The sequence below is a fragment of the Prenolepis imparis genome, unplaced genomic scaffold (genome assembly GCF_030444845.1).
Source record: "Prenolepis imparis isolate NDT839.2.m4 unplaced genomic scaffold, iyPreImpa1.0 SCAF_15, whole genome shotgun sequence".
Taxonomy (NCBI): domain Eukaryota; kingdom Metazoa; phylum Arthropoda; class Insecta; order Hymenoptera; family Formicidae; genus Prenolepis; species Prenolepis imparis.
The window spans coordinates 589202-612579 of record NW_028141173.1 but is presented as its reverse complement, the minus strand read 5'-3'; the positions used below and the strand labels follow the sequence as shown (position 1 = coordinate 612579).

General features: G+C 27.1%; 1 protein-coding gene across 1 annotated transcript; it reads left to right on the top strand.

Moving 5' to 3' along the window:
* The first annotated feature begins 119 nt into the window (after positions 1-119).
* Pdfr (Pigment-dispersing factor receptor) lies at positions 120-23378 on the top strand. The gene is made up of 17 exons (XM_083055532.1): positions 120-303; positions 630-764; positions 3848-3936; positions 7933-8081; positions 8258-8365; positions 11691-11854; positions 13024-13127; positions 14819-14963; positions 15347-15449; positions 15763-15883; positions 16293-16371; positions 16703-16788; positions 17563-17743; positions 18093-18204; positions 19163-19256; positions 20034-20080; positions 21329-23378. The coding sequence occupies exons 4-16, from the start codon at positions 8003-8005 to the stop codon at positions 20077-20079; spliced, it is 1422 nt and encodes a 473-aa protein (XP_082911658.1). The 5' UTR covers positions 120-303; positions 630-764; positions 3848-3936; positions 7933-8002; the 3' UTR covers position 20080; positions 21329-23378.

Here is a 23378-nt window from a genome sequence, read left to right as displayed (position 1 = left end):
GATTCTGCCAGCAGCATCAGCTGCTGGTGGTCTATCAATAGCGCCTTTGACAGAAGCTCCGAATATCAGACTTGTTTTCTACACGTTACGTCATATTTTCTTATCATCTTTCTTACCATGCGCACATGTACTCGCAGTGTTACCAACTACGAAAATCTAAAAATCCCTTTCTCACTATAGGGTATGTTCCAATTTTGCAGTTGGCAATCACTATAGGGTATGTTCCAATTTTGCAGTTGGCAATTTGTAAATTTAACCGCTCCAATATGAAGGATTTACGAAGTATCGTTATTACGTTCGATAGTGAGTATTATATTGTATTTTTTATTATTGTGAATTGTTTCCTTAAAATTATCAACTTGTTGAAGTTATTTAGCATTATTTCTATTGTAAAACAGGTTATGTATTGTGAATAGTTCAGGAGTAATAATATATACATATACACATAACCCCTTTCAATAATAAATGTCTTATTAAATATACGCCCAAAAAATCGTCTTAATAGGAAAATATATATAATTTGCATAGAAGTATTTTATCGATCGACAGATAATTAATTATGTTATTATTTTACTACCATAGAAGATTTATCTTGTTTTGCCATTACATTATATTTTTTACGATTTCAGATATACTGATGAATACTGAGAAATATATATCGTCGCAGGAAAATATAAGTAATATAAATAACATGAAAAATACAATTTACTGTGCTTTATTATTGTTCACGGAAGAATAAAAAGAGCCAGCATATTTATTTTACGGTAAATATTAAAACTATAAATATTAATTTCTTTCTCTCTCTCTCTCTCTCTCTCTCTCTCTCTCTCATTCTTCTTTTCTAAATAAAATGTGTGCAGTGTTTGCTGTTATCTAAATAAAATTATATAGATGATCATCTAGATGAACGTTATCTTATCTTTATATAGATAATTAAAAAATGTATTATCTATATCTGCATCTTAGATAAAAAAAAGTGTTATCTTTACTAAATGATCTAAAATAATATTCAGATAATTTGATTTAGAGTTTCATAGCACATGAAAATATTTTAAGTAGTAGAACTTGAGCAGTAAACGATAAAAACTTATAAATAAAAAACTATGAATATATTTTTATATCTCTTTTATAATTTCCATTTTTTTATTTTACATTACATTTTTATTTATTTACATTTTTTAACTGTTTACATAAGCGATTTTAAAAATAATATTATCTGGAAGTTATCTAGATGAATCGTCATATAATTTTATCTTTTATCTAGATATATTTAAAACAAAATCATCTTCATCTTATCTAAGATGAATTTACATATTTTTATCTCATCTTTATATCTAGCTAATTTTAAAATCATCTAAGCACAACACTGAATGTGTGACATAACAAAACATTATAATATTATATGCTCTAGATATATCCGAGAGTTTTTCTATTTGCATAATATTTACGTAAATCTTTTGTATTCTCGCGGTGAAACGAGGAGGACGCTTACGTGGCTGCGATAAAATAAGCGCATAAACGAAAGCGCGTTTTCAGCACGTAACATCGTTACACGCGGACGCGGTCACGTGGCCGTAACGTATGCTCTCGTACGTGTGCTCTCGCTCCTGTGTCGTTACGTAAACGATGCGGTTCGAAAACGCGCTATTTGCAATCTCTGATGCATGGCAATTGTTGCGCGTAATATTAATTAACGATTTATCGTTGCGTAATCTATATGCATCTCGTTTAATTAACGCGGGAAAATAAAATGCGATATAGCCATGGGATTGGACACGTGTTTCGTTACGCAAGTTAACGATGTTGGCATTAACGGAGATACAGAGGAAGCACAAGTTCAAGCTTCGCTTTATATTGCAACTAATATTAAAAACATCTCTTAAATAATATATATTGCTTGCTTTTAATAATGGCAAAATAAAAACGATGAAGAGGCAGCGTTCGACAACAAAACGTAATAATGCAAGAAAATTAGAAAAGAAAAAAGGTAAATTTAAAAGAAGAATATAATTAATAAAATAAAATGTGCGCTTTTTATGCTATAAAATTATTGTTCTTTCAAATATTTTCTTTATTTTACGCATATTTCTTTTGAGACATTTGCACGGTACTGATGTTGTCGAGGCTGTATCCCGAATGTTTACTAATGTGCGATTTGCATGTACGAGAAATATATGTAATTTAGCTATGTAGCATTTAAATGAAGGCAAATGGCGCATTTCCTATGCTTTGCGCGATCAGCTGATATCCTGAATCTAATTTGTTCCTGTATATACATATATTTCTATGTTGTATATAGATGCTGCTTATAGCACTCTAAAGTACATATATGGAAAATATTTTTATATTTGCGCTTCAATAGTTTCGCGATTTGAATTTACAAACGATAATATATAAATATATTCAGGAAAAATACCCTACATAACGAGATGTATATATATTATATTTTAAATATAAATTATAAGAATTAAATAGGCTATAAGAGCCGTTCGCAAATTTCGGTGCGTTGATTCTAACGAAATTTAATTTTTCGTTGGAATCAACGCACCGAAATCCGCGTACGGCTCTTATAGCCTATTTAATTCTTAATTTATATTTAATATAGAAGAGCCTCTAAATTGTTAGTATTATATTTTAAAATGCGTCCGTCTATCGTTCAATGTTGCAGAATCGTGCTGCATTCACCGTGCTTCCTTTTCGTGCACCATAATATAACTAGCATAGCTCGAGGCGATATTTTGTTACACACGTGTCACATTGTGTAAGCGCGTATATGCGTGACATTACAAGGGAATCATTATTGAATTGAAATGATAGTCTTCTTTGATTTTTTGTAAACTTGATACAATAATAAACAAAGAGGTGCAGGTACACGTCTCATTCCGTTACGCGCAGATTGCTTTTGCGAAAGATATTTTCTCGCGTCGATCAATTCGAAATATTTGAATGCGGAAAAAATGCCGAGATAATGAAAATCCGATAATGAAAATTGTATCTGATACCAGGAATAAATTTTTTCTCTGTCAAAAATATGGCGCTAAAATTCATGACGTGAACTTTTCAAAGGTCTAAAATTGTAAAAAAGTTATGTATATTAAAAAAGTTTGAATCATGAAAGAAGCAGCGATAGGAGTAGTAATATGCGATTGATGAACGACTGGACCAGTGGGGGAAGCTGCGCTAGGAGCTCGAGGTTCGAGCGGTTGAGAAGCGCGATTTATACAAGCGCGAAACAGTCGACGCGCATCCACTGAGATCTTCGCGTGTCTATCGGTCTTCGAGAAGACGATTCATGAAATAATTCTGTTCCAAAGACATTATCATTAATACATGACGCATTTCTTGATCTATATACCGCGCGATCTTTCTCAATCTTCACTTTAAATTCAATTGCAAATTACAGTCAATAATTATCAAATTTTCTTGTGGAGTCTAATTTTTTTTCACATAATGCTACTATCCAGTAATAGAAATTGATGTAGAGTATATACTTTGAGTTTATTTATTTTCAATTAAAATGCAGCTAATTATGATTTTTAATTGTATAATTGTTTCTCTTTTCTTCTGTCATTTGATTTTTAAATTAAAGATTTTTGTATTACGCATGAAATACAAATATCTATGACAAGATAAATATTTCCTAGTTATACATATGTGAAATATTATTTTAATTATTTTTTTTTAATATTATAGCCTTTAACACGTTTATTTATCATAGAGAAATTAATAAATTAGGTGTATCAATTTTAATGAAAATCGTTTTTATTGAGTTAAATATATCATTCTATTATGTGTGACAAGAATATATAAATTTTAAAATTCATACATACTTTTTTATCGTTTGAAGAATTCTGAAGAATGGAAGAGCAATTTGTGTCAGACTGGGGCTGATTAATACTGACTTGAACCACTGGCAGGGAAACGGCGAAAGTACTGGTAAGATTTCAACACATTATAATTATTATGATAAAATAATATCGAATTATATTGCTTATTTTTATATTAAAACTGTAACTGTTTATGTGTATATGTAAAAAATATTTTCAAATTAATCTTAATATTATCACGTCTTTTAATAAAAAATTATAATTTTGTATTGCTTTCAAAATTTCGAATAAGAATAAAGAAAGATAAACAATATAATATTATTATTTATCATTAACTATTAATCTTTTATTTATATATATTATAATTCGATATTATTTATTGATCTAGTTGATTTTTTATAATTAATGCTTAGCTTTAGTAGCTTGTCTATATTATCACAAGAAGTTAAGCATTTAATATTTATTTTGCATTTAAGTAAGTCGAAATATTTATCGAGTTTTAAAGAGGCACCTTATGTACATATATTGGGATGTATATATGTGCGGACAATATGTGTGAATATCAGATATACAAACTTTGGACACAAATTAAAATTTTAAATCTAAACATTCTGTTGTCTTTCGCTTGAAATAAAAATATAGGCAAAAATCTGTAAGTCAAAAACGCCTTCATAAACAGAAGCTTCTCTTCTCGCACAAAACTTTTGTTTTATTATAAACGACATTATTAAATACAGTTTAATAAAAGTCACCAGTAAAAATATTGTTGAATTGCAATTTTAAAATTAATCGAAGACACACATGACGTATGAGTAAATGTGATCAGAAAATACTGTCCGTGAATAAAATCCGTAGATAGCCCGTGAATTTATTTGTTTGTTAAAAAAACGTTGTACGTAGTATTTATATTAGGTTTTACGAAACGATCTAATAATATTGACATTATTGAGTGATTGTTTCGATCATGTTTATTTATCTTGAGTGTACATTCGAGCTGAAGTAAATTAATCGTTGCAAATTTCTAAAAACAATATTATTCTCGATAATTTTTCATCGTTGAGTTTAATTACGAAATTATGTTTGACATTCGGAGATTAATCATCATGGTTAAAAACACTCGCGTGTCTCTTGCGAATAAAACGGACGCACATTTATCTTTAAAATCCCAGAGCGACTGTAAATATATAGAGCATCGATATAGAGTATCGCGGAAATTAGTAATGTAGGATTAATAATTCCACATTTAAAATTAAACTCGTTTGACACAATATTATTAACACAACACATAAATTTAGAGAGTTTATTTTTAAGGATATTTATTAATAAAATATATAATGATGTGTAGATGTATGCAGTTAATTAAACCTAATCTAATTTAAATATACAAGTTATTTATATAATAATTATAATTTTAGAAATAATTATATTTACAATTAGAATAAAGCATATTATACATAAATTACTATATTGTAAATTCTGTTATCAGTTTTTTAAATTTCTTTATTTATAAAATTTTCTTTTTTATTTAATTTTAACAATAGATTTTCTTTAATTTTGTAATTTTGAATAAATTAATTATAAAGATATTAAAATTGAAAACTGATAACTCATAACGATTTTATAAATAGAAATATAAGTAAATAAATTATATTCACACGCGGACGCGCAGCATATTTTGGTTATTTTTTAGGTCTCTCGAAAACAGGAAAACAATGTCGCGTGATTTTTAACGTATGTTTGGAATCTCATTCGCTACGTGTGTCTTTTACTGAATTTTAAATACGCTTGTTGTTAATCAAATTGCACATCATATGTGTATAACACATGACAAAGAAACATTTTGATAGCTAATTGCAAATAAATGTTTTGCAAATGTATTGTTAAAATGCTTTCTCTATTTTTCTAGTAAGTACTTATTTCAAAATAAGTATAGGGGAATTTAAAAAGAATTTTGTTGCACTTAATCTGTGTCTGGTTCTTACTAATCCTTTTCATATCTGAATTTGTATTTATGTATTAGAGCCTTTTCGATTTATTATTATTCTAATAATAAAAGTTGTTTACGAATAAAATATAAAATTGGAAATAAAATACAATTTTTTTTATTGAGTTTAAATTTTTATAAATTTAAAGTTGTCTAAATTTCTACTAAATGCGAAGAAGAAACCAATTTTTATTTTAATGCAGAATCGCGGATGTAAAAGATTTATTGGGGAAAAAAATTGTTTTAACTCTGCGGTTGCAAATTGCAACATGTTCACCACAATCGATTGTTCACTAACAATAGAAAATCTCGAGAGTATGAGCCTTAAATAAAACCCGCGGTTTCATTTCTTTGAAATTAATAACTTTTTAATTTTGTAAAGATACTAGATATAGATATAGATATTGATTCGTATTGCAAAGATTAGAATATAACTATTTAATTTTAATATTTATTATTATATAACTACAATATTATATTTAATTTGAATATTTTTATGTGCTGACTATAGAGAGAGCTGATCTCTCTGATAATCTCTTGATCGCTGACGTCATACAGAATAATAAGATCATGACAGACTTTTGGGAGCATTCAAATCTTTCAAGCTACTTTATTGGAGAATGTGTTAATTCTCGGCTTGACCTCTTTCACTTGAAAGCTCAATAGGGGACCGCGCGTATTGATATGCTGACATGAACAGTAACTTATGTTAGCTTTCATATCTGTCTAATATGTGAATAAATTATTTTATATTTAAATCTAATTTAAAACTATATATATTGATATTAATAGCTATTATTTTTAATATAAAATAAAAATTATCGTTAAGAAAAATTACATATTTTAGAAAAGAGTTTTTTAAGTATTTAAAACTATATGAGAAATTAAATAAAACATACACACTTTGCTAATTTAATGGATAATATTTCTGTATTTTATTTTTGAGTAAATTAATAAAAGTAAATTTTTGGTATTTTATGAAGCTTTAATGTTAATAAAACAAACTTTGACATTTGCCATTATTATTATGCAGAGAGTCTGTATTGCTATTCTTATAAGTTATAACTTTTTTAGTTAATTTCAATGTTATATATAATATTTTATGATTGTTATATATATACATTTTAATTTTTTAATAATTATTCAATTAACACCATTATAAAATTTTTTTCTTTTCTCTCTTATACAATCCCTTCAGACTAACTTTCTGGATTTAACATAATTATTGTTGCAAAACTATCAAATATGCAGAAATAATTGTATGCATATTATCAAGAGAAATTACGCAGAGACAATTTAATTCGATTACGCGAATGAACGCACATATTTACTATTTACATATTTATATATTGCAAATAATTCCGAATGGTCAAGTAAATATTTATACATTAGTTCTATTCATTTATGAATAGTTGTGTAGTGATGACATATGACCGATGAATGTGATAACTTATCAAATACTCTGCGTTTTTTTAGCATATATATTTTGTCGTTTTATCAACAAATTTCAAATTGCGAGAAACAGAATTAGTTGAACTTGGCTATAATCAACGATCGTGTTTATAATTTTATATCGTATTTATAATTTTATATCAAACATCAAAGGCATATGTCTTAAATAGGTTTAGTATATTAAACATTGAATTTTAATAAACTTGCTGATTCTTTTGCACGAAAGATAATATTGTTGACATAATTGAAGCAATATATAATAACTTTTTTGTTATACACTATGAATGCATTCTAAAAGAAGTGCTAATCAATGCTCCAGCACAGATAATAATATGCACTTTATTTAAAAGCTATTATGTTATTCTGCTTTTTCAAATAAGAATTGCACATTAATGTATTAACAGCATCAAACAATCATGTTTTAAGACGGATTTTTGCGTATCAACACACTTTTCATAAAGAAATATTAAGTTTTTAAATGCGTGACAGACAGAGATGATTAATAGATCTAGAGAAAACAAACACATTCTTTTTGCAAAAGAGAGAAGAGCAAACGTAATTTATAATTTATATATCTATTGTTTTTTTTAATTCGAAAAGAAATGACGAGAAAAGTAAAGCGACAAGCGAACAAAAAACAAAATAAAAGACGGAAGAACTTATTTACAGAATACTACTGAACATTTCTATTGACTACATTGCAAATACCAAAATAAGAATGTAGAGACACTGAACAAAAATGGATCTGGATGCCAGCGGCAACAATACCCAAGAATTCTGTGATGTTCAGTACAAACGTTTCATCGCACCGTATGGAGGTAAAGTATGATCCTCAAAATTGTATCATTTTTCTCATCGCAATCATGTGTAATTCGTTTACATACCGTGTTTTTTTTCCGTATGAAAATATTATTTCAGCATTGCCATCACAATTCCGAGAAGAGAGAAGGGAGGTCGCAATTTATATTTTTTTTATTCCTTCTCTGTTTTACAGAATTCTGGTGCAATCCGGTATGGGATTCGTTGCTCTGTTGGCCGCCAACAAAAGCCTCTACCACGGCGAAACAACGATGCCCCTTTGTGGATGGATTCGATACAACTAGTAAGTACATGTACATACATATAATAGATACGCATTTGAAATGGCCCTTGAATCTTAATTTTTTCCGATCTCTATCTCTATATATATATAATTAATTTGTTGAAAGACTCTTGTTGAATCGACAATACATGCAACAATTATGAATATTTCATTTATTGAAATTTCAAAATTTATTTTGTAAAGTAACTTTTGTTAAAGTTGACTTTCTCTAAAATTGGGTAAAAATTTTTGTAATTATATATGCAAAATTAGTAGGTTTTAAAATTAGATACATATACATTATAAAGCAGTACGTGAATACTATACATTTCATATTTATTATAAGAAGAAAGAAAAACAAATATTAACATATAAAAACATCCAATTTTTATTTTAATCTTTAAACCTTCTCAACTTTCATCTTTTGATTAAAATAAAATTATGAAAATGTTTGTTTAATCTGTAACCATAAAAAACATTGAATTTTTTCAATTTACGTAAATACGTCGTTTTTAAAAAAATTATCTAGATATTGTTAAAAATCATATTTTATTTACAATAAATTTATTTCTCAATAAGAGCTTTATTTCAATATTTCAGTATTATAGTATTATTTCACATTCAATTTATTTTAATTTATATAAAAAATATATTTTTTTATAAAAAGCCACTACATATGCAAAAACAGAATTATTACTGTAATATTTCAGAAACATTAACTATTCTCCTCTATTTAAAAACGATTTTATTACAAAAAGATTTTTTTAAATACATACAATAAAATAAAATATATATGATAAAAATAAACGCTTTAAATTGATATTATTGATAAAAATTTAAGATATTTTTTTCTATATTTCTCAAATATTTAATATCGAAAGTTCTTAATATTATCAATTCTTAATATGATATAATAGATTCTTGATTAATTAAAGGAGAAGTTTCAAAGATTTCGAGCAACAAACTTGGTTAATTTCTAAAGATATGTCGATAATGTTGAGATTTTGAAGATTAAGTCCTTACATCATTTTACATAAGCTTTTGTTACAATTTAATAAAAGCGCATTATTTGGAAATTTCGAGAGCGAAGGAATCGAGGTCTAAGATGAATCGCAACAGTACTTCCTCTTTAATATGAAATAAGTACAGTATCGTTTCTGTGCTCAAAATAGACAGATTTCAGTCATAATCTTTGTTATAAACAAATCTATATTATATATAGATTATAAACTCAATGCGTTTTACGTAAAAAAAATTATAAATAAATTATTTTAGTATTAGATACTTTATATATTTATATATTCGTATTTTTATATTATAATAAAATTTTTTGTTCTCTTTTAATTACGTTGTACTTGTTAATAAAGTATAATTTTAATTTTAATTAGTCTAAATAAAAAATGAAGAGAAACGTTAAAACAGTACGATGCTTTACATTAGCGACTAGTCTGGGTTTTATGTTTATGACGCGACATTACATTTAAAAAGACTTATTTGCTTTCGCGTTGCATTGTATATCTGATTATTAACTTAAAGTATAGAATTATAATAAAATCGCGTTTTATTCTAGTACAGGTCTAGTTCTATGTACAGGAATTTTTAAAAGCTATGGTATTGTTACAAAATGTTCGCTTTCGAAAACGTAGATCTACATATATTTTTGTTGAAGAACCGTTTATCGCGAAAACTTCTCAAAAGCTTTTAAGGGCACTTTACCTTGTTTTGAAATTTTCTAGTTATATTTAAAAAAGCAACAGGAATACTTTTTCTTTGCAACTTCTGTTTTATAAATTTATTCATAGATTTGTCTGTTTATATATTGATAGAAATATATGTATAATAATCATTATTATACAATAATCACCGACTTGTAAATTTTAACAAATATTGTTATTTGAAATTTATTTGCGAGGATGGAAGCAATTATATAAAAATGTTGAACAAAAAGGACAATTCTCAGTATATTTATTTGATATATTTAATTTTTTTATTGAACATGATTGAGAACTTACCCCGAGGTATATATACAAGTTGCATCATCGCTGTTGCAGCAAAATAATAATATATGAAGAGAATTTTGCTTCGGGGCATCTTAGTAAATAAAATGTCATTTTTCTTGTCAACGAGCCATTTCGAAATGCTATATAAATGTGTCATAAAACTAATTTCTGTCGATATTATCATGATTTTTTCGTTTTTTTTATCACAAATAAAGCAACTGTCTACGCAACTTTTATTTGCTATACAATTTTTAATGCTTGATTTTGTACTTTCCGTCTGTAAAAAACATTAGTAATGATTATCAGCGCATTCTAAAACGAGAGCAAAAGATTAAGAAATTTTGAGAAAAACTTGACACAATCGCTTGTGTATATCATAATTTTTAATCTAGGAAATCTGACACAGCTACAAATCTCAGTTTAGATAATAAATTGTTCGGATTATATTTTCTTTAAAATAAATTTATATTTATACTTGCAAACATATATTAACTAATCTTGATGTAAAATATATTTTCAATTGTCAGCTTATTTATAAACTTTTACTAAAAACTTTTACCAAATAAAATTGTCTAGAAAATAAATTCTTTTCAAATAAATATGATAAATTATTTTATACACTTACAAAAATATTTTTCATATAGAACTTATCAACATTTTTGTTTATGATGAGAAGTTTAGTTAAGAAAGAAAACGAGACTTTGAAATATTTTGGCATTTTTTAAAATTCCAAAATGATTATCTCAGGAAATTCTTATAGTCAGCCGCGCATGATGAAGGAAATTTGTTACGCTCTTTTAGATTTCGGAGGTACAAAATAAGATTTTAAGTCTCACAAGATAAAGCTGAGGATAGCTTAGATAAAATTCGAGTTATTAATTCGGTAAAATATTGTGCACAGCCAGCTTTACCAGAATCTTGAAAAACGATTTATTTCATAGTAGCATGATATAGCATTCTCCATTATCTCGTTTCATATGCAACATGTCGGATATACCAAAGCGACTGCAGTCAACTCTTCAATTTTCCAAGCTTAAAGGAAACCTTTAAGACGTTTCATATACTACGCGAGATTTTCTTCTCTTTCATCTCTCTGAAGTCCATTGAACGCGCCATTTCTTATTATGTAGTATACGTTTCTTAATATAAAAAAATAATATATATAAATATAGATGTATATATTAGTTATTTTAAATATTAATGTGTATATATATATAAATTATTTTTAATATTATTAAAATAAATAATATGACTAAATAAAGATATTCCTTTGTCGATGAAGTGCGAAGATATGAAACGACACATATTTAGTTCTCAATTCTTTTTATATGTTTCTTTTTTTTCAGAATCCGTGGAGAAAAAATGCGGTTACAATGGTTGTTGGGAGTCGCAGAATGGCACAAGTACGGATAAAGATTCACCCACCGGTTGGGCGAACTATACCACTTGCTTAACACCAGAAATGCTGTGGCTCCACTACAGGGTCTACAACAATAATCTCGAGGGCGAAGTAAGTATCACCCAGGCATTGTATCTAACATAGACCACAATATACGAATTTCTGTGATTAAACCAAACTTGGATACAATTATATGATATTGAATTAAATAAACATGTGTTGTTTGGCTAAATTACTTAGTGTAACTTTTATCAATTAATTATAATTAATTAAATTTTTCAAGATTTTTCAATTAAAATTATTTTAGATATTAAGACTACATATTCTTTTAAAATTAATTAAAATGGTTTTATATTTAGCTTTCAAATTTCATTGATTAAAATTAATTTGATATTTAATAATCAATAAAAAAATTAATTAATATTTTTAAATTAAAAAATAAAATTAATTTATATTAGATTTATATATTTTTTTTAAATTTCAAATAAATGTCGATGTACACATTACGTGAACAGCAAATAATAATATTGTTTGTCATATAAAGTTGAAGCTTCACTATTTTTGTGAATTCAGATCTTCCAATACTGTTTCTGTACGTAATTTAGATATAATAAAAAATTTGTGGATATATGTATATAGCAGTGGGAAACACTTATTCATCACATCACAATGTTGTTTTTTTTTTTTTTTTTTTTTTTTTTTTTTTTTTTTTTTTTTTTTTTTTTTTTTTTTAATCTCAGGCAATGCTACTTTGATTTCTTGGAAGCGTGTATTTTCATGCAACTTATTCATTTGTTGCCTTTTCACGCAAATTAGTTCCTTTTAACTGTGCATGATTTACGAATGTTATTTTACCAGGTTTTTCCACAAAATTACTCTCCAAGATGAATTCTGTCAGTTAATTGTGCTTTATTGTTTTTGACATACAAACGTATGCTTTATGCTTTATAAATTAAATATATTTGTAATGAATGTACAAATAACTGTATATTTTATACATATAAAAAAAAATATGTATATTTGATATTTGATTAGTTAAAACTTAATACTTACAGTTAATAAATTATTTAATCAATGAAAAATATAGAAGCCATTTTTAAATGTTTATGGCATAGAAATGTGATAACCTAGTTTCTCTTGATTATTCACTGTATCAAAAAATTCAGTGTATATTTCCTTTTGAGAAGTTTTGCAAGTTTTCGCAGTATATCGATGAGATGCAAATTTTTCTTCATAATGATGCACGAACGAAACTTTATGTTTTCGTGCTTTTTTTTCAGATGAAAATGGAAATAGCCGAGAAGACTCGTACTCTGGAGTTTGTTGGCCTTAGTATTTCCCTGGTGGCTTTATTTGCTTCTCTGCTGATCTTCTGTCGATTTAGGTGAGTATTTCGAAAAAAAGCAATATTTAGTTTATAAAGAATTCAGATAAAGCGCAGTTATTGTCTATCGTGTCTTTTTTTTCTCTAAACAATCTTTTATAAGATAGCAGTGCAGTTTTAAAAAACAGTTTCGATAATTTTTACACATAATTGGAACTAATTGGGATTAATTAGTAATATTTATTTGAGATTAGGATTTAATTATTTTATTTAGTTATAAAAATTTATAATTTAGGAACAAAACAATAATTTGCGCGAAATATGTATTAATCAGTCAGTAAAATGTATGTGTTTAGATTGTATATAGAAACTTAATTGAAACTTAATAAATAATAAATTTTAAATAAATATATATTAAAAAAAACAAAAATCCAATTCTTTTAGAAAAATATTTACAATTGCATTTTCCATATTTGATGGAAAGCATAATTATGTATATATATCAATAATTACTGAACTGACAAATATATATATATATATACAGGGTGTCCGGTAATAGTCGCATCAACCGTCGTGTGCAGATTCCTGGGATCATTTGGAGACGATTTTTCCTCAGCGAAAATGTCGAGGGAGATCATTATTTTTTGCATGTTTTCAATTTTTGCCATCATGTATCTTTGTAACTAAGCCTTAAATTAAAATTCTATTAAAGTAAACTCTACCTAAAATTAACTGAAGAATGTGAATTTATTATTATTTTATTTCCACAAGGCTTAGTTTGCGAAAAACCCTTTATTTTCAATCGCTTATAACTCGAAAATTATTGGTGTCTCGACATTTTTGCTGAGGAAAAATCGTCTCCAAATGATCCCAGGAATCTGCACACGACGGTTGATGCGACTATTACCGGACACCCTGTATATTAAAAAGAATATATACACATTCATATATTTGTACACTGTAGTATAAAATCATATACATATGGAGTAATTAATCCAATGAAATGTAATTATGTAAAGTGCGCATTCAATGCATTCAGCGCGAAGATCGGATATTAATTTGCATAAATTTATGTCTCGTGGTTGAGAAATGAAGTTAACACAATTATAAAGGCTCTTTTGTGATTATAGTTATCATTGATTATATCAAATCGAGGTAAAAAATGGCAATAAAAGTCAAGCACAGTAAATAGGGTTGTATATTTTGTTGTAAATATAAAATTATTGAATATCATTCATATAAATAGCATACTTGTTTGTCTCTCGAAACAAGTCATCGAGACAAGTTTGCTTGAATAACATGTGTTATTATTCAGTATATGTATTTATTATAATTATGTTGCCTTTCGTGCGATATTTTCAGCATCTATTCTTTACATCTATTAATATCTTTAAAGTTTGAGCGTTTCCGGATGAAAATATAAGATAAAAGTACCAATGATTGAACGTGCATCTACATCTGGACATTCGTATTTTTTCGGTTTTTAAATATGGATATCTAAACTTTTAATATGGAATGTATATATATATTAAATGTACGTACATATGTTCATGGTTGAAAGTTTAGATAGAAAGTTGAATTTCCAGATATAGGTGCATGTCCAAGCATTGGTATTTTCACCTTACATATAATGAAGTCTCAACTAATTTTTTCTGTTCTTTATTTCCTGTTCTATCAACTTATTATTTTTTATCTGTTTGACTGGCGTTGCGATTTTCTTTATGTAATTTATATTACTTAAAATGTCATAGGTCCTTACGGAACACGAGGACCAGGATCCACAAGAATCTCTTCGTTGCCATGGTCGTGCAGGTGCTAATTAGATTAATACTGTACATAGACATTGCAATCTCTCGAAGGAAGCCGCACGGCGTACAACGAGGAATAGGAAATACTGTAAGACACGAGATGAGATTATTTCACTGTTATGATTTCACGAACAAAGAGAGTTAATTATTTTTTCTCGAGATATCTTTATATATAGAAAATTACGAAATATTTTTTACCGCATTTCTCTATCACATTATTTTCCGATAACGCCATGTAATTATAGAAGAGCATTTTCCGTATCACTACTTTCTTCGACGGAAATAAATCTTCTTTATCGAGAATGTAATTCCATACTGCAATCAAGTCGTTCCAGGTCAAATAAATGCATTATCGAGAACTAGGTGTTACTTTTCTTTTCGTTTTTTTTTTTTTTTTCACAAAGACAAATTTTGCACGGTTTATTTTCCCGCTTTCTCGTGAAAAGCGGATTTATTTATTTCTTTTCTCAGCCGGTGCTATGCGAAGCCACTTACGTGCTACTGGAATACGTCAAGACCGCGATGTTTATGTGGATGTTCATAGAGGGTCTGTTTTTACACAACATGGTGACTGGTAAGTAGCCGCATGTACATTTAATATAAATTTTATATAAATTTTTCCATAAGAGCTATACTAAAGTATATCTTCAAAAATATGCGATTCTTACGTTAAAATAGCTTTAAAAAAGAACTTCAGATTAAAAGATTGCTGGCTACGATTCGCGTATTGAAATTATTATGATTTTTATATATCACAGCAGTCCGAAGAAAATTAAAATAAAATAGTCGAGCTAACAATATAAATACCATTTTGACAAAGTCTTGCGTTTAATTTAAATTTGATTAGTCTCACGCGTTATTGCATGTCGATGATTACGATTTTATAGTGACAGTCTTCCAAGAGACATCTTATTACCGAATGTATCGATTCATTGGATGGGGATGTCCGGTGCTGATGACTTTGGCTTGGGCTATCATTATGACGTTTTATTATCATCCGAAATCAAAGTGCGTTGATTGCTTGACTATTGAGAGTATGCAAAGCCAGTATGTGTGCCATCACTATTGAATTTTGATTAATCATTGAATAATATATAATATATTGACAGAAATTGTAATTTTCACAATTCTGCGTTTTTATACAACAAGTAAAGTCTTAAAATAAAATTTGTCAAACGCTTAAAGTTCAATAAAAGTTTAGAAATGAATTAAAGAATACGATTTTATTATCTGTTTATCACTTTGAGATTACTTTGCAAATAATTTATTTTTAATCGTAGATTGCTTAAAAATTATTGCTGTCTTTGTTAAGAAGAATTAATTCTGTTTTGATTAAAAAAATAACGGTTTTAACAATTCATTCAGTAGTGATGCAACTGTACTCTGTAGTCAGAAATATTACATTTCGCAATATTAGATTTCTCAGGTGCTGGTCAGGGTACAATTTGTCGTCCTATTTTTGGATCCTTGAGGGACCCAGATTCGCGGTCATATTGGTGAATATTTTATTATAACAAAGTATTAATAATAATTTTTAAAAAAAAATTTATTTTACATACTTTATATTATATTAATCACGCACATACATACAAATTAATTGTTTCTATATTAATTATATTTCTTAATCATGCGATAAATAGTGAAATTGTAATGCATATATGCAATGTTTGAAATAATATATGTATATATTATTGCTCTTGAGTTTTAATGCTTATGAAAGAAAAGAAAACATAAGAGATTTTCAACTAATAATATTAAATAATTAATTAAATTTAATTACTAATAAATAACTATATAATTTTATTATCATTTATTTTCGTTTTTTAGCTCAATTTCTTGTTTCTGCTGAACATTATAAGAGTGCTCGTAGTGAAGCTACGACAGAGTCACACAAGCGAAATTAAACAAGTTTTGTAAGTATAAGAAATAAGGAAATTTAATATTTTTGCCAAAAGATTAAAAAGGGAGAGTTTAAAATGTGCTTGTCTTTAATCTTGGAAGTTTTCATTTCTTGCAAACTGTTCTTGATTAAATTGATTTTGCTTATAAATGAGCTTAATTACTTCATACATTATTCGGACAATTATATAAACATTTTAATGTGTAAAAAAATTAAGTGTGTGCTTTGTTTATATTATTCACATTATTAAAATAAATAAATATTTTTGTATTTAATAATGATATATATGTATATACCACTCGGATATAATATTTATTTTTAATATCAATCAATATTTCAAAATCAATATTTATTTTTAATATTTTAATGTATTTATTAAAAATATTTTAATGTTATTCGAATAGTCAGTTCAAACACGAAAGATCTTAACTCTAAGATCAATGCGACACTGACATATCTCAAAGCATTTTTCAAATTAGTAGAAAATACATATTACGCGCTTTCTCAAACAGAAATTCCAAGAAATGCAAGAAATTGGCGCAGATAGCTATTGATTTTTCAATATATTCAATTGAATGACTTATTCTTCGAGTTTGTTATTTGCTGCCCGATTGAGCAATTTTAAATTAATATTCCATAAGCTTAATCTCTTCATTTTTAAAGAAATTTACGTAATTTATTATTATTGAGTTGCATTTTATAAACGATTTTTGTTGTGCGACTAACAATCATTATTATTGATACTGAAAGCGATTCCCATTAAAGACGATCCGTTTGCTGTTCGCAGAAAAGCCGTGAAAGCGACCGTGGTACTTTTACCATTATTAGGCATCACTAATATACTCTTTATGATTGAGGCCCCGTTGGATAACGTAAGCAAATTCGCGGTGTGGTCGTACTCGACGCATTTTCTACGATCATTTCAGGGCCTCTTCATCGCGACCTTTTATTGCTTCCTTAATGGCGAGGTGAGTGAAAAGTTCGGCGTTTTAAATCATTGCATTACATTTTCTTTCTACGTTTTTTTCCCATTTTTTGGTAATATATAGAAATAAATATAATTGTATTATTATAACTCTATTTATATTAATATCTTTGATAATGAAAAGTAGCAACAAAATTGGTAAAGAAAAAACTACAATTAAAAGTAAAGAATAATATATAGATGAAAAGCGCGTGCAATCTAAGACAATCAGTTTAATTATTTAATAATTATTTTTATAATTAAAATGAAAAAGATATATTATATACATGTAATTATTTTATTATAAAATTTATTTTTTATCATTTATAAGTTTTACATTATTTTTTACCCAGGTACGACTCGTTTTACATAAAACTATTGCCGCTTATCTCTTTCTAAGAAGAGACAATCAGAACAGAAAACAATCGGCCTTCAGCTGTCAGCCTCATCGAATAACTTCGATGGGTAAGTGTGAAAAAATTAATATGAAATTATCTTTGACACGAATATTTCAATAAGCACAATGTATACACACATGTACAGTATAACATGTACAAAAACATATATATATATATTTGGACAGCAACTAATATCCTCTTTAACGAGAATCATGTTGAGCTCATTTTATCACAGAAAAGTTGATATTATATTATGACAGAAACATTTCTATTAAAACATGCCATTTATTTAGAACAAAAAAAAATATTTTATGAGAAAATATAGAGATTAAGAAAACATTAAGATTTAGTTAATCTACTTTAACTGAAGTAATGTCACGTACATGAATAATTAATTATTGCAAGATACCTGTTTTTAATTTTTTTTAATGCGATCTATAACGACAAAAATAATTCTAACATATTATATTAAAAGCCTTAACAAATATTCTATTAACTTTTGAAAAATCAGCATTTAATTGCTGGTTTATACGTATATACATATACAATATATTGTATATCTATTCTTTCTATTAAATTTCCGTCCGTAGAGCAGTTTTGTGTCAATAGAAAACTGTTATGTGTTAAAGTGCAGCACAATTATTAATATTGTTGCATATGTAACAATTGTGCAGAATAACAATTGTAGATATGCGATCATTACTTGACATATCTCATTAATGGATTAAGTATAGCTGCGAAATAACATTACAAAAATCAGGAATCTATAATTCCAATATTATAAGTTAATGATATATACATATATGCAATTTGAAATGTAATATCTCCACAAGGAAATTTTATTATAAGTTACTTTATAATACAAATTTGAATATATATTTTTTTTTCTCTAATTAAATTACAAGAATTTATTTAATTTGCAAAGATTAACTTTGCTAGTTTTTCTCGCAAATATTTGAGTACGTTAATCAAACGACGATACAGAAGTCGTAATTGATGATTCGTGAAACATGCATGTGACACAGTGATCGAAATCGAGAAGGAAGAAACGAGGCCCGCCGGATTAGTAAGGTTGTGCTGTTGCGACGGAAACACCTCACCATTGGATCGATCTGTCGAGTGAGTAATAATAATGAAAAAGTTTTGAAGTTTTAAAGTCCCCACATTTACCCAGATACCATAATGTTAGGTTTCCACACGTCTTCTTTCAATATTCTTTATTATCGAACGGAGGACTATTTTATTAATGTTTTCTCATATTTTTAAACGCGCTGTTTTTTAATAAGTTTTACTCATTAGGGGTCATAATTAATTTTTTCGAAATTTTAGGGTCGCGATTTAGATACCATAACGTTATGTTATGACACGTGTTTTTTAAAATATTTTTTATTATCGAACTGAGAGGAACATTTTATTCATGTTTTTCCGTATTTTTAAATACTCTCTTTCATTTAAGTATATTTCTCGATCTTAAAAAAATATAAGCATATTTCTCAACATTATTTCATAATTCTATAACAACCACAAATGAGATGGACACGATAAAAGAATAAATTGATCATCTATTATTAGAATATAATCAAGATGTATAAAGATGTAAATCTTATATTTATAAATTTCCAAATATAATTTACTTATTTTAAAATTATAAATTTAGATAGAAACTCTCTAACAGCATATAATTCCAAGCCATAAGATGAAAGTGTGTCTTAAAGGGTAATTTAATTTTTGTCACTAACATAGAGAATGACATAAGAAAAGGGTTCGTACATATTTTCAATTTGCAAATAAACTAGCAAGAATCAGTTGTATATAATTAATATTAAGAATATGTACTTGCATTTTTTACATAATTCTTCAAGGCAATTTTACAACATTCTATACGTTGTGTTACAGAACACAAGGACAAAGAAATAAGGAGATTGAATGCGCATTTTCTTGAGGTATTTAGTTGCATTTGATTATCCATTTCACTGATTTTTTTCGTATGATATTTATCTATACTATCAATGTTATACTATTATATATAATAAGTGATGTTTTTGCTGTTTTTTATTACAAATAACAAGAGATTGCATATATCACAAAGATCATTAGAAAATGTAAGATGTTGCTATCTTTTATATCATGTTTACCATTATATTTATCACTAGTCGTATTTTATTTTATTGAGCAATTAGGAGCGATATATTGCAATAATTTTTTTCCTATTATATTTATTTTATGTATAAAAGAATATTGTGATATTATTTTAAAATTGCAATTTGCATGCACGCATTAGAATGCATGTGGCATTTGAATGTTCCTCTCTATATTTTTTGCATTTTCAAGTAACTGTTGCTTCTATCGTAAATTGTACATAATTTAAAAAAAGTTTATTATAATACAGACAAATGTGGCATAAGCACGTAATAAAGATATAAAGAGTTATATTTTATATAAAAACATCACTTATATAGTGTGTCCGTATTTTTTAATTATATAAAGTACAATAATTGTAATAAATGTCATGAAACTGAATAATTTAAGATGACGAAACCAAGATTTGCATCTTAAAATTATTATTTACTTAATTTCATGTTGCGTATGCGTGAGAAATAAAAGAATCTCTAGTTGACGAACAGACTTTCCAGCGCAAGTATAAAACAAATCTATTTTTTGAGTTATATTAGTTATAAAGCCGATAACGCACCGGTGCAGGGAATGGCAAGAGCAAATGGCAATGCATTGCAATTTTCGTGATTACATTCGGCAGAAACTTTTGATGTGATATGTTTCTCATTCATGACTCTTTTTATTGCCTTCAATCGCTTAATGTTTTTTTTCTTTTTTTTTTACGAAGTAATAGAGCATCTCTAATTTACTTGAAGCGTTATTCAAATAAAATACTCTGTTCCTCATTTTATAATTAAAACTATTTACATTCAATCGAGTTTAAAATCTCTAAATTATTGAATTTTGCGCAGTTAATTTATTAATCTATTTTAAAAACCATTTTTAGAAAACTCACGTACTAATTAATTGATTTGTTTAAGAGCGTCAGTTTTTTAATTTGTATGTAAAATACCCACGCATCGCGAATTATGTTCAAAGTCGCATTATTCATGTACGCTACAAATTTATGTGAGTTTTCTATTAATCGAAAAATATCCGGATAATCCTGTAAAAAGGATCATTGTAACACATTTCAGGACGGGCGTCTGATTAAAGCGATTACGTGAATTTCTCGGAGTCCGGCAATCATCCTCGCAGTAAGATAATCCCTTGAATTGTGGAGTCGATGTTACTTCGGACTTTCAGTCGAAGCAAATGGACTTTCATTCATCGCAGATCGACACCATGTGCATCACGAAGTGACTGGTATTCTCTTGTAAGAAATTCTCTACACATCGAAAAGGACGTTTAACAAGTAACAGAACTTTCTATCTTTTAATATAAAATTCCAAGGCTTAAATTCTTTCTCGTAGTTATATAAACTGGTGGTGCTCAAATTTTCTCACATAGACGATGATATCAAATGGATAAGTGTGCTTAAAAGGTTTGTTTCTTCGTGATAATTAAAATGATGCAATGTTTTGGAAAAACTGAATAAAATATTAATACTGTTAGATATTTATTATATTCTTTTTAAAATATCTTGGGAAAAGGAAATGGCAAAGAATATCTTATATTGATGGACTCCTTCATTTAATTTTATACTATGTCATATTCTGTATCATTACAGAGATAATTATGAAATAAGTTTTAGTTTGAGCACCACTTATATAAAAACTGTTTCTTAAATAATTAAAATAAATGTTACAATAAATAATGTGATTTTTCAGATGTTAGTAAAATAATTTTAAAAAAATTTTATTTTAGTAATAAAATATTGACGAATTCGAAGATATTTGATCTTCTCACTTAATTGTAACTTTATTTTAAAAATTTAAGACTTAATTATAAAAAAATTTTATATGAATAATGAAAAGCTATGACATATAGCTTTTTGATATAACTTTTGAACAAATTTATTACATAATTTATCATTGAAAAGAAAATCACAATAGTTCTAAAGTATACGTATATTAAACATATTTTATGTGAATGTTTTTTGTGATATGTGTGTTTTCTCGATGAAAAAAAACATATTTTTCTTACTTGAACGGGAGAATCGATTGTCAAGGTAGAAGCGATGAGAATCGCTAATGACGAGAGATTTTCTCTACGTTCAAAGCATTCTATCTGACACATCTTAGCCGACTAAAATTGTCCAGTCATTATATCGGTAAAAGCTTGCCCTTTACATTCATCGTAATTTGCATATAGATCGTACGTAAATATGTGTATGAACGGTCGAAGCTCGAAGGTCGCAATTAAAAGTTCTGCATAAAGGGGGAACGTGTTCTATGAATTATAATTATTAATTCTCGCGCTAATATATATCAAATTAAATTTGGGAAATTAAAATAAAATTATCGAACTCACTTTGCACAACATTCAAATTTCTCCTGTATGATAATATAACTATTTTAATTAAATTTCAACAATTAAATTTCAACTAAATTTTAGAGTAGAATAAATAGCATCGCCGAAAGCATAAAAAATTCTATCATTGAAAAATATTATTTTTATCACAAATATTTTATACTTCGTATACGTAAAACTTTTTTAGAGCAAATAAATGAATAAGCGTTGCATTTAAAAGTTCATGGGTATATACTGTGAGTTTAAAGTTTAAAATAACACGAAAACGTTCCTTCGACAGTCCTAAAATTAATTAGGCTTTTTCGATATTAAATGATATACCTATTTTATCGATAACTATTGATAAATAAGTACGAAAGTGATGAACGTACGGAAAAAAAGAAAATGTTTTCTTATATTTGACGTATTTAAATCTTCTCCATTGTGCACTTTAGAATTTATTAAATGTTATTATATAACTTACAACTTTGTGTGATCTTCCCCAATTACACATATGTGTGTGTCCTAGATATATATATATAGTTTATAATATAACGTAAGAAAAATTGGTCAATGAATCTATGGTTGATGTATATTAAATTAAATTTACATTAGAAAATATACGCGATGCATAAAAGCTTCATACTACAACGATGTAGCATAATGAAACTTTCAATATGATAAAAACGACTTTATATCGCAGATAAGCAAATAACAGCACAGAGTTTATTATTTATGAAACCGGTCTCATTAATTTTTCATCATAGAGAAATCATCCTACAAAAAAGAGAGAAT